Below are 13,014 nucleotides of genomic sequence, written 5' to 3' on the forward strand. Positions count from 1 at the left end.
AATCAAATATGTACGTTACACTTCTGGGAGGTTAAAAGAAGACACCTGCAGTTTGTCTTAAGTATGGTCAGTGCATAGAAAGTGAACACTGCGTGATCCCCATACATGTGGGCTGTGAGGAGCTGCAAGGCTTCAGGTTTTTAAAAGAACAATTTAAATTTTACTACCTAATGCAAGTTTCCTGGGAAAATGGTTCTTCTTAGACTTTATTTAAGTGTGGATCTGCCGTGTCAGATGCAAATTTAATAAATGCTATATAATGTTGTTGATGAAAACTGACGAGCAGAAAATTCCTGGAGGTGTCACAAAAGACAACCTCAGACGAAGGGAACTTACAATGTCCACTTATGCAGGGTGGGTATAGTTCTGTGTACTGGGTATGGATGTGGAAGCAGGTACACCAGCATCATTACACCCTCCACAGTCTTCATCCTTGGATATTTTCAGCTGTACAATAATGTGCAACCCATCTCTGGTTGGCTGCCCGCCCTGGCTCTTTTACAGAGAATACTAATTTAAAAAAAACCACCCGGTGTTCCCCTGTCCAGTGGTTCCCTATATCTTCAAGGATTAAGTCAAATGTCTTAGCTTTAGCACAAAGCCCTCTCTGCTCTGCCAACCTCTGCACCTTCTCCTCCTCACCCCTCCAACTCACCTCCCTGCTATCCTGGTGCCTCGGTCTCTGCCACTCCAAGTGTGGTCCATGGACCAGGAGTATGGGCATCACCTGGGCACTTATAGAAATGTAGACAAATCTCAAGACCCACTCCAGACCCGAATCAGAACACAGTCCACAGGTGATTTGTGTTCAACACCCAAAGGCATCCATCCCTTGCACCCCTTCAACCCGATGTCTGCTTCAATTCTTTAAACTCCTTGTGTATTTTTCCATTGCTGCCATAAAGAAGTTTTGCAAATTTAGTAGCTTAAAACAACGTAGATTGATTCTCTCATAATTCTGGAGGTCAGAAGTCAGACATGGGTGTGAAGGGACTAAAATCAGGGTTAGCTGGGCTGGTTCCTTCTGAAGGCTCAAGGGGGAATCGATTCCTTGTCTCTCCTGGCTTCTCTTGGCTCCTTGGCACAGGGATCACTCTAGCCTTGACTTTCATCCTCACGTCACCTCCTCTCTGCTCTTTGACCTTCTTGCCTTCCTCTTATAAGGACCATTGTGATTATATTGGTCCCACTGGATCACCGGGGAGCACCTCCCCATCTCCAGATTCTCAATTTCTGCAGAGTCCTTTTCACCTTGTAACAGTCACAGCTCCCAGGGATTAGGGCCCGGACGTCTTTGGGGGACGTCATAATTCACCCCACCTCACTCCCTTTGCTGTGCATTTTATTTGGCTCTGCAGACCTGTCACTGTATATAATGCTCTCTCTCAGTGAATCAGTTTTAGATCTTACTCATTTCTTCCCCCCATTCTCCTAATAGAATTAATTCAGGATTTCAGGCTTTCCCTTATTATGACCCTACAAGTATTTTCTCACCACCAAGCCAGTTATACTGTACATTTTCCTTCTCCTACAACTTGGAAACAATTTCATTTTATTTGTGCGTTTTCTTGGTTTCCTGTGAACATGTGACTGTCTTCCTTTAGCTTCTGTGACTGTTCTCCAATTCCTCTTGATGAAAATTTCCACACATTTTTTTTCCCCCACTTTGTTCCTTTCAGATAACTTGTCAATTCCGGGTTTCTTTCCCTTCTGGCAACGTCCCACCCCCTCGTTATGGGAAAATTATTATTCAAATCTCAGGCTTCCTTGATTGATCCCTCCTCCCTCCTGACCTAACCTGGGCTGGTTGGGCTTTAGGCACAACGTGCGCAGCTGTTCTGGGACTGTCCTTTCCCCGAATGGCTCTCAACCTCACCCGAGCACTGGAAGCACCTGGGGGGGGGGGGGGCTTTAGAATTCCCCAGGGCCTGGCTTGCACACCTGGAGATCTTGCTATACTGTGGCTCGGGCTTTAGGCTTTTAAAGCTCCCTGAGTAATTCTAGTGTGCAGCCAAGGAGGAGACTCACTGCTTTAATGTCATCTAGGGAGTTGCTTTTATTGCTTTCCTGTGTTTGGTTCTCTGATTTCTGGGTCTTGTTTCTTCTCTCTCTGTCTCTCTCTCTTTTTCTTTTTCGTTTTTCTTTTTTTTTTTTTTTGCTTTATTTCTTTGTTTTGGTAGAGTGGATTATTTAGTAGCTTCCCAAGAGAAGATGTAAGTTCAGGTCCTTGCATGTCTGAAACTCTTTATTCAGCCCTCACACTTGGCTTGCAATTTTCTGGTAAGTATTCCAAATTGCAAATCACTTCCCTTCAGCATTTTGACGGCATTGCTCTCCTAACTTTGAGTTATTTGTTCCTGAGAAATCCAAAGCCATCTGAATTTCAGGTCTTATATGGGGGGCTTTTCCCTGCTTCCCTGAAACTATTTTAGTATCTCCTCTTTTTTTTTTCTTTCTGGTATTCTGTAATTTCATAATGAGATGCCTTAGTGTAAGGCTTATTTTTATTCATTTCCAGTCTGGAAATTTACATCTAGTTTTAGATGATTTTCTTGTGTTATTTCTTTGATTTATTTCCCTTCATTTTCTCTTTATGGGATACTTTTTTTTTTTTCTCTTTTAATGGAAGTACTGGGGATTGAACCCAGGACCTTGTGCATGCTAAGCACATGCTCTACCACTGAGCTCTACCCTCCCCCTTTATGAGATTCTTATTATTCAAATCTTAGGCCTCCTTGACTTATCTTCTAATTTTTTGCAAAAATATGTTTTTCTCCTCTAATGTATCTTTGCCCCTACTTCCTGACATATTGAGTTAGGAAAAAACCCCAGTCCTTTCCCTCTGGAGTGTCTCTTTTACCCCTCTGCCGCTACCACACACACCTCTTCTGACGCCAGGTGCCAGGGGAGGTTTGCCCCACCAAGCAATTCTGCAACACCAGTTAAGTGTCTTAGGATTCAATCCAATACTGACGCTCTCTTCCTGGAGACAGCATCAGATCCCACAGTTTAAGGGCTCAGTCCCACAGGACCGCTCCCCACTGCAGATGCTGATCACAAGTGGCAGGTCCCCTGGTTACCCACAACTTCTGTCCAATTTGGCCACAAATCAAAAGTTCCCATGTCTTGCACCCTGGGTTTGATGAATTTGCTAGAGCTGCTCACAGAACTCAGGGAAATACTTGTGTTCACCAGTTTATGAAAAAATATGGTAAAGGATACAGATGAACAACCAGAGGAAGAGATACATAGGGTGAGGTCAGGGAGGGTCCCCAGCGCAGGAGCGTCTGTCCCTGTGGAGCTGGGCTGTGGCCACCTTCCTGGTAGATGGATATATTCACCTACCTGAAAGTTCCCTGAACCCCTGTATCTCTGGGATTTTTATGGCAGCTTTCTCATGTACACATGATGAGTTAATAATGCCACTTCCACCCCCTTATTCCTTGCTGGAGGGTGGAAGTTGGAAACTGAAAATTCCAAACTTTCTATCATGACTTGGTCTTTCTGATGACCAGCCCCCATCCAGGAGCCCACAGGAAGTTGCCTAAGTAGAACAGAAGATGCTTCTTATGCTTTAATCACTTCACAAATTATAATGGTTTAGGAGCCCTGTGTCAGGGATGGGTCAAAGCTCAAATATTTGAACAAGAGATGCTCTAAACCATTTAGGAAATAACAAAGATTTTAGGAACTCTATACCAAAAATGTGGGAATATATTTTATGTATAATATATATAACATAAAAGTTATATGCTATAAACTATATATATGTACAAAATATATATAAAATATAAAAATATATAAAATGTACATAATTATTTTTCCTGTTATCCCACACATTTTCTTGACTTTATCTTCTAAATATTTTTCTGGTTTGTCTTTTTTGTAGGGGAAGGGGAAATACTTTTAATTTCCAAGAGCTCCATCCTTCTCTGTTGCTTGGGAAAAATAGCAACCTATTCTTGTTTCATGGACAAAATATCGCCCTCTACTTCTCAGAGGAAGCCATGCAGGGAGCAGAAGAAAACTGCAAAGAAGAGCCTAGAGGCTCACCATTCATTCTCAGCCTGGGATTTGACGGCGGCTGCCTTCTGTCATAGACCTGCCTGGTTTAGTTCATCTGGAGAATATACTTTTGATTTCCTGTCAGGGCTGGGAGGATTAGAACCTGAATTTTCTGGGGAGGAGCAGGCATAGCTGCCTTCCTTTCATCCATCTTCCCCAGTTGCTGGTGAATCCATTTCTGGGATCCTCACGTTGCTCTGAGGGGAAGACTGGCTTCTTGTGGGTCTTTTATCCCTCACTGGCAAGTCTTTAGGTTATTTTTTTCTCATCCTAAACACTTCCCATTTCTTCATCTACTTTGTCTTCATAGATTTCTGTCTGGGACTCTAGACATCTCTCGGCTTCTGAAGATGGAGTTTGTGTTTGTTTTACTTCCTCCTCTGGTTAGGGTAATTTTTGAGAGCAGAATGGAGCAGAAACGTATTCACGCCACCATCTTGAAATGGGGACTTGGTGCTTGTCACGAGTTGAATTGCGTCCCCCCCCAAAATTTATATGTTGAAGTCCTAACCCCCTAGTCCATCAAAATGTGACCTTATTTGGAGATTGGGGCTTTACCGAGCTCATCAAGATAAGATGAGATCATTAGTGTGGGTTCTAACCCAGGAGGACAAGTGTCCTTATGAAAGGGGGCAATCTGGACACAGGAGCAGACGTGTATAGAGGGACGATGATGTGGGGAGACACATGTAGGAGACGGTCATCTACAAGCCAAGGATAGAGGCCCAGACCCTTCCCTCAAAGCCCTCAGATGGAACCAGCCTTACAGACACCTTGATTTTGGACTTCTGGCTTCCATGGAAGGCAATCAATTTCTGTTGTTTATGCCACCCAGCCCGGAGGATTTTGTAGCCCCAGCAAACTACTCCAATGCCACTTTTCATTCATTCACACAACGCCCTGCCGCCTGCTTAGTCTGATTCCTACTCTTTAAAACACAACTTAGCGCCACCCGCTTTGAGAAGGTGTGCTTGATCCGATTTAACTAAATGTCATTCTTTTTAGCTTCCTCTACCACAATACCTCTCATGCTGTACTGCAGTCATTAATCTTCTTGTTTTCCTTCCACACGAGGCCATAAGCCTTTGAGGTCTGGGGTCGTGTCTTACCACGGTGCCTGTGCATAGGAGGCTGAAATATTGCTTATTGAGTGAATATACTATAAGCGTAGCTTGTGAGGGGGGATGAGTAAAAGTGTATATTTTAATGGAATAACAAAAATTTAGTTTTTAAATCCACTACACTTTAATAAAAAATAAAATTAAAAAGTTTAGTTTTAATATATTAAATCAATATTTAATGATAGAAAAATTATGTAAATTCAATGGCAGAAATTTCTGGGACTTAGAACTAAGAAAAATAGTAATCAGAAATCCGTCCCCCCCGCCCCAATATTTTTGAACAGAAACTTCCTGTTCTGCCTAGGGATCACAGCTGGGTAAGTAAGCATTAGGACTGCAAGTAAAATTGAATTCTTTTTTTTGTTTTCTTCTTTTTAAAATTGAAGTACAGTCAATTGCAACGTGTCAATTTCTGGTGTACAGCATCATTCTAAGTTGAGCTGTTAATGTCTATAATAATATTGAACCTGTAGTTGAAATACCAGCCTTGAACTCTTTGTAGCTGAGAAGCCAAGTGACTTCCCAGTTTCTGTGGCCTTTTCATTGACACTTTATGGATCTAACCATTTTTTTGTTTTCTGTGTCAATAACTAGGACCCATATTCTGATAAAAGAACAACAAAGTGCTTAAGTTTAAAAGGAAGATAGACAAATGTGTTCCTCACTCAAGGCATCATATTGACTTAAACTAAATATTTTACTCCTCCTTTTAGTCCCTTGAGTAGAAGATGTGCCCCCTGGCCCCCTCCCCCTCTTTCTGTTCTGATATGGAATATTTGTGATGAAAACTAGCCTTCTCTAATGTAAAAAGGAGTCTCTGGAGAATGACTCACCACCTTTTCTATCGTATCATAGTCCCCTCGTGTTCAGGATAAAGTCCTAGCATATGTTTGCCTGTCTGATTAGCAGGGCTTGGATCTAGGTGGGCTTTCTGAGCACATCTGGAAGTGCCCCAGGCGATACAGTTCCCAAAGCCGCTCTTCCCTTCTGGCAAGTGCTGCTTCTTATTTGATGGAATATGGGTTTTATAGTGACAGAAATGGGGGAATGAATTAAGAAGTGCTTGAGAAAAATTACAGTAAGGGAAGGGGGGGGGGACCGGGCGACGTAAGCTTTATGGATTATTAGTCCAAGGAACCGGGCCTGAAATATGTCACCTGCTGCTATAATGCTGCTGGTAGTTTTATGAGAACAATGGAATTTTCAACGTGTTAGCTTATCAGACCGGCTTCTCTGCCTAAAAGAGGGTAAGCTGCAAATCAATGTGAGGGAGAGAAAGTGTGTGAGAAATGAACAGACTGACTGCTTGAAATCTCATAACTTCTAGCAGACATGGTGGAACCCTGGCGTGGAAGGTGGGTGGGACAATAGTGGGATATCGTACCGTGTGTGCTGGCTCTTTGGAGGTTCCCCCTTGAGGTCCTAATTCAGCCAGAAATGATGACTGCTGTGCTCTCAAACAGCCTTTGCTTTGCTTCTTAGGACCAGAAATGAACTTCAGGTATAGATTAGGGGCGTGAAGACTTAGAAAGGAACGCATCTCTGGAATTACATGTTATCCATCACCAGCTGACAAGCGATTTAATAGGACAGCGTTAATGAGCACAAGACATGTCAATACTCTGTAGTCAGTGTCACCATTGCTTGCCTCTGATATTCATCAGCTAGTTGGAATATTCTTGAAAAACATATTTAACTTTCCTCTATTTCCAATCCTTCTCACTAGAAAGAATAAACTGTGTTGATTATCTCTGAGGGGATATTTTTAAAGCTTAACTAAACAAACATTTACATCATCCTCTAAAACGTGCTGGATGATTGTGCTTAGATGTGCCTTCTTTTTATACATCCCAAGGGGCATCTTCAGACACATGCATAAATCACTCAGTAAGCAAGTGTATGTGGAGAGCTTACTATCTGCTTAGTACAGAGGTTGAGTAGTTTGAACCAGACCCATGGTGGGCAGACCAGTATATCGTGGTGATGCCTTTTCCCACGATTTTTTTTTTTCCTGTACCATTATAGGCCAGAAGCTGGGCTTGTATGAATTCTCTAAAGGAAGGGGAAAATCGAAAATTGCAAAAGATGAAGGAAGAACAACATCAGGAGGTACTTGAAAACCCTATTAGCCACTGCTGATTATTTGCTGGTGGTACTAGATCATTTTACAGGGTTTCTGAACCGAAATATACACATCCATGAAAATCCTGAAAAAATAACGCAGGCATGAAAAATGGTGACATGGTGGTGAATGTGTTTTAGGAGGATGGTGGTGTGGTGGCTCCGTCCGGTCAAAACTCTCATGACACTGAGCCTCATAGGGGGCAACAGTGTGTCTGCTGTAGTTGGCACCAGCATTTCATGGAGAAGATGCTAGAGCCCTTGGGAACTTCTGATCGAGAAAACATAACCAGTGCCACTGCCATTTTTTAAACTGAAGGTATATGATATTGCAAAGAGTGTCCGGAGAACACTACAATGTGTAACAAACAAAGCAGACATACAAAATCATGAAACTGGCTTAAATGTTCACCTAAAAATACACACATAATAAAATGTAAAGATGCTCGACACACATACAAATATGTGAGGCATCCCAAATAAAACATATAGTTTCAAATAAAATGAGCAATAAAAATCAGTGAAATGAATGCAGAGCCTCTAAGAAAAGTGCTTAATGGGTAATAATCCTTATTAGAATACGAAATTTCTGGCATGGTAGCTGAAAACAGTGTTGTGACTTAATGGTCGTACCTACTTTTGATACTTAGGCTCAGTGGTACCAGAAATCCTCAACGGGGGGGGGGGGGGAAGATGAGGAAGATGGGCGTCCACTCCAAGGGACCACTTCATTCTAGGTCTTTTTTTTTTTTTTTTTAATGGCAGTGTTGGGGACTGAACCCAGGACCTCATGCACGCTAAACATGTACTCTACCACTGAGCTAGACCCCTTCACCCTGTCCTCTAAAAATGCTAAATAAATTATTCAGCTAGTTGGAGACCATCATCTTCCCCATCATTTTGATTTTCCAGTTTTTTTCTTGCTGGATTAGTGGTTGATATAGCCTGTCATTTCTTCCAGAATATCTTTCAAAATCTGTTTTATCAATTATCCAATTAGCTAATTTTAACTCCCTTTCTGATTTCCTTGACTTGGTTTAATTTGTGTTTTTTTTTCTCCTTTTATGTCTTTGCTGCACAAGTTCACTTACATAGCAATTGTGTGTGGAAATCACATTAAGAAATACATACTAATGATTGTTGCTATAATTTGACCCTTTTGAGTCCAACCCTCCTCCTGACAGTGGTCAGCCCCTTACTCTTCCATAGTTTCATCCAGCATAAGTACACGTGACTATGTCACTGAGCTGTTTTGTGTACAGTAGGTGGTAATTAAATTATTGAAAGAAATAATGTAAGTTGATCTAGTTATCAAGCTTGTATACAAGCAATGAAGAAACCACGAAACATTTTTATCCCTTGGTGTTTAAAAAATGTTTTTTTTCCCCTTTGGGCAAAGGCCTCATATTGAAACCTACAATTAAATAAGCAATGCTATAATAAGATTCTAGTAATTAGCAAGTAGAAGTGAAATCGGGTGTACACTCGTGTTATATTTTCAGTAACGTCTGTCAAATGATACAAAAGTGTTGGATCAGTTTCTGTGATCTTTTAACTTATTTCCAAGTGCTGAGGTACTTAGATACTGAGGGGAGTGTTGTGAAATCAGGGTAGATATGATTTAGTTTAAAACAACTTCTAGTGGATTTTGAATAGTGTTTTATAAAGTTTGGCGTATATATTTAGAACATGAAGACCATGAAAAGTAGGACAGTTTTACAAAGAGAATGCTCAACAGATTAGAAAATCATATCAGGGCTTTAATTTTCAGGTTGAGCAGTTATTTTAAACAGTGGAAAATTAAGCTTTTTATTTCTTAATCTTGTTTTTTTTCTGGAGTTAGACAAATACTGATACATACAGATTTGCTGGTTATTGATTGAACATTCTCTCCTTTCACATAAATCATTTCCCTTTACTTACTGAAGCTTTCAGTAAAATGAATAACTAGCATATGGGTAATTCCATCACTCAGGATTTCAGTAACGGTAGAATACATAAGAATATTTACCTTATTTTTGCTTCTCTCCCTTTCTGTTCAGTCTGTTGTTAGAAAATGTCTACTGGAGGCATTCCCTGATTGGTAGAGTCTGTTACTTCTTATCCCTTCAGTTATTTAGCATAAGAAAACAGGAAGAGTCACGTACCTGGTGAGAAGATACGGAAAATAACACATTTGTATCATTGCATCTATTCATGGGTTTGTTCCTTACATTCATTCAACAAATACTTATTGACAACCTACTGTGGAGTAATTGGAGGGGAGGTCATCTGGGTTAAGTTGAGGGGACAGCACCTTGATCTTGCTCTATTTGTCTCTGACTTCCACATTCTCCCATTGCTCTGGTCTCTGGGGACAGTAGGTGCTTCCATAAGTTTAACTTCTCAATAGTTTACATTTGATTCAATTCCCTTCCGCCTCCCCATACCTTCAATATTTTCTTCATTGACTACTACTCTTTTTGGCAACAAGTGCTGACGCTTGCCATTCTAAAATAAAGAAGCCAACCAACTCTTTCCTTGATTCTGCTCTCCTCACAGACATCACCTTTCCTGCTTCTACTAAAAAAAAAAAAAAAAAAAAAAAAAAAAAAGGTAAAGGTAATCTTACTGTAATCACATCTTTATTACCCATTTTGTCCTTAATGCTTTATGTTCTGGTTTCTATTCGCAAATGGTCTTACTGAAACTGCTCTCTAAACTTAAAATCCCTTCTGAATGTTCAATTCAGTGGTCTTTCTGTCATCCATATGTCCCTGTAACCCTGTGACATTATTTAAAACCACTTTGAAGCCTTCATTTTCTGGCTTTTTTTTTTTTTATACATACTGTATTATTCTGGTTGATGTATCTCAGAGTAATTTATCCCAGTGTTCATCCATCCATCTATCCATCCACCCATCCATTCTGTTAACAAACATGTATTGAGCTCCTATTATATACTGAGCCTTCTGCAAGATACTGGAGCTTCAATTAAGAACAGGATAGACAAGGTTCCTGCACTCCTAAAGTTTACTTTTTCATGGAGGAGACAGACAATTAAACGGAGACAAAGAAATAAAACATTGCACTTTTATTTTACAGTGATTAATCACTTGGTAGTAATTAATGCTGCAAAAGAAAAAAATGTGTGTTGTGATAACTTCAGAATGGTGTATCGAATATTGTTGACTGCCTACTTCTCTCCTAAAACCCTATTTTTCCCCTTCATGATTCATCCTACTTTAGCATGGCCTGTGTTTCAGAGAAGTCAGACACCACCCTGGTGCAGGGATCCATTCACAAATGGTCTCTTAATGGGAGTTTCATTCTCCTCGACTGTGATTGGTTCAGCCATTGACATGGGAAGCAATTCCAACCAATGAGACTTATGGGAAGCCTGTCTTTCAGCACAGATTTTTATCAACATGAAATATACTACTGTCCCCATTTAGTGACTTTTCAGCTTGATTTTTTGCCTTTTTATTTTGTCTGATTCTAATATTTTTTTCTGTCAACCTTTTTGTTATAATTTATGTGCCAATTTCTTTTTCCGTCCCTTAATTTTAACCTCTCTGTGTCACTTGGCTTAAATTTCTAGTGACAAAAGTGGCTGATTTTTCTTTTATCCAATTTCGTAGACTCTTTTACTACATTCTCATTTATTGTGATTTCTAGTGTGCTTGCACATATTCTTGCTACATAATTTACTTTTTAACTGTGTTTTCTTTCTTATTTTCTGTTATTTTCTTGACTCTGAATTTTCTGTTCCATTTATTTACTTCTCTTCTTTTCTCTCTCCTCCCCATCATAAGAAATTTCACAGTGGGTTTTTTAAAGATTTAATTTAATTTATTTTAGGTTCTTTTTTGGGAGGAGGGGGATTTGGTTTATTTATTTACTTATTTATTTTTAGAGGAGGTACTGGGGATTGAACCCAGGACCTCATGTATGCTAAGCATGCACTATACTTCTGAGCTATATACCCTTTCCCCTCCAACTAGTCATCTTTGTGACCCCTTCCTGGAGCTTCTTCAGAAGCACAGCTAACTCAGCTCTAGTTCATCCTGCACCCTTGTTTCTCTGTATAATTGATCTCCTTTCTACCTTTCAGGAATTCAAAAAATTTTCAGATAAGCTGAGCACACTTACTGATTTTGCATGGTTATTGATTTTATATAGTCATTTGGAAAGTAAAAACAAACCAAAAAATGAGAACATACTTAAATTATTGGGTGACAGAGAAAACTATTATATAATACATTAAAAATCATGATGAGAGCACTTTATGGGGAATGCATGCAGAGCAGTGCTTTGAGACACTATACTCAGAGAAGGAAAAATCGTAAGTTTAAATCCAATCATTACTCAAAACAGAAATGAATTAAATATCCAACCTAAGAATTTAGAACAAGAACAAAAAACAATACTGAAGGAAGTAATTAAGATAAGAACAGAAATTAATAACAAAACTTCAAGAAACAGCTGTTATAAAAATCCAACAGCTTGTTCTTTGATAAGGTCAGCAGAATGAACAAATCTCTGGAAAGTCTAATCAAGAAAAGATTAGTAGAAATCAAATACACAACATTAGAAATGAGGGGCTAGAACCACAGTTTTAGAAGAGATTAAGTTTATATTACTATAGATAATACTATGCTAATGAATTGAATACGTGGATTAAGTAAATGGTTTTATAAAAAAATGTGAAACTCTAAAATGACTCAAAGAATTAAAATGAAAAACGAAAATGCAAGTGATTTCTAAAGTTTTCTGAAAATTACTTTCCCTTAACAAGCTAAACTTGGATAATTTTATAGGCAAGTTCATTAGAATTTTCAAGAAACAGATTTAAAAAACGTTTTTTTAAAAAAATTAAAATGTAGCTGATGTACAATGCTAGTTTCAGGTGTACAGCAAAATGATTCAGGTATATGTATGTGTATATATATAGTATATATATATTATATATATATATATTTTTTTTTTCAGATTCTTTTTCATTATATGTTGTTTACAAGAAATGGAATATAGTTCCCTGTGCTATACAGTAGGTCCTTTTTGTTTATCTATTTTATAGATAGTAATGTGTGTCTAAGGAACAGATTTTTTCCCCTATGCTCTACAAATTGTTTTACAGCAAGGAAAAAGATGAAATAATTTAGAATTAATATTATTTAATTATCATCTCCATGGTGTCACAACTTGATAAGGGGAATACGTGCACACACGCACACAGATTTACAGAGTTTAACATCTGAAAGAAAATTCTAGCTGCTGAGACTTTTTTTCTCTTAAATAATTTACCAAAGCAAAGTAAGGTTTATTCTGGGAATGTGAAGATGACTAGCTGTATATTATAACTTTTTATATCTTAATCACTGCAGTATGATCATGAGAGAAAAAGAATTTGACTACCTCTTTAGTTGTAAAAAATAGGCATTGATAGATTAAAATTTATCATTTTAAAGAGGAACTGTAGTAAACTAGAAATAAATTTTTTTTCTTAACATATATATAATCTTACAAACCAATAACCAACATTAATCTCAGTGGTGAAATATGAGAACAGTGAACAACAAAAGACTGTTTGCACCCCCTACCAACAACCAATATTGTTCTGGAAATTCTAACCTAGTGCATCTCAATGTTATTTGATGAAAAACTCTTTTTAGTAAAGAAAAAAAAAAAAAACCTTAATATTGCATGGAACAAGGTTTGGGAATTG

The 13,014-nt window shown here is 38.8% G+C and overlaps 1 protein-coding gene across 5 annotated transcripts in view; it reads left to right on the forward strand.

Moving 5' to 3' along the window:
- Positions 1-13,014, forward strand: part of EPSTI1 (epithelial stromal interaction 1) — a 78,144-nt gene that overhangs the window by 47,346 nt on the left and 17,784 nt on the right. For 3 of the 5 annotated variants that reach the window (XM_010973264.3, XM_074378226.1, XM_074378225.1), the window contains exon 8: positions 7,212-7,295. The exons of 1 other annotated variant lie outside the window; for it this stretch is intronic. In XM_010973264.3, coding sequence (XP_010971566.1) covers positions 7,212-7,295 — 84 coding nt within the window. Of the gene's footprint in view, positions 1-5,470; positions 5,504-7,211; positions 7,296-13,014 lie in introns of all 5 variants that reach the window. One more of the 5 variants, XM_074378224.1, reaches the window with a different exon arrangement.

The sequence above is a fragment of the Camelus bactrianus genome, chromosome 14 (genome assembly GCF_048773025.1).
Source record: "Camelus bactrianus isolate YW-2024 breed Bactrian camel chromosome 14, ASM4877302v1, whole genome shotgun sequence".
NCBI lineage: Eukaryota > Metazoa > Chordata > Mammalia > Artiodactyla > Camelidae > Camelus > Camelus bactrianus.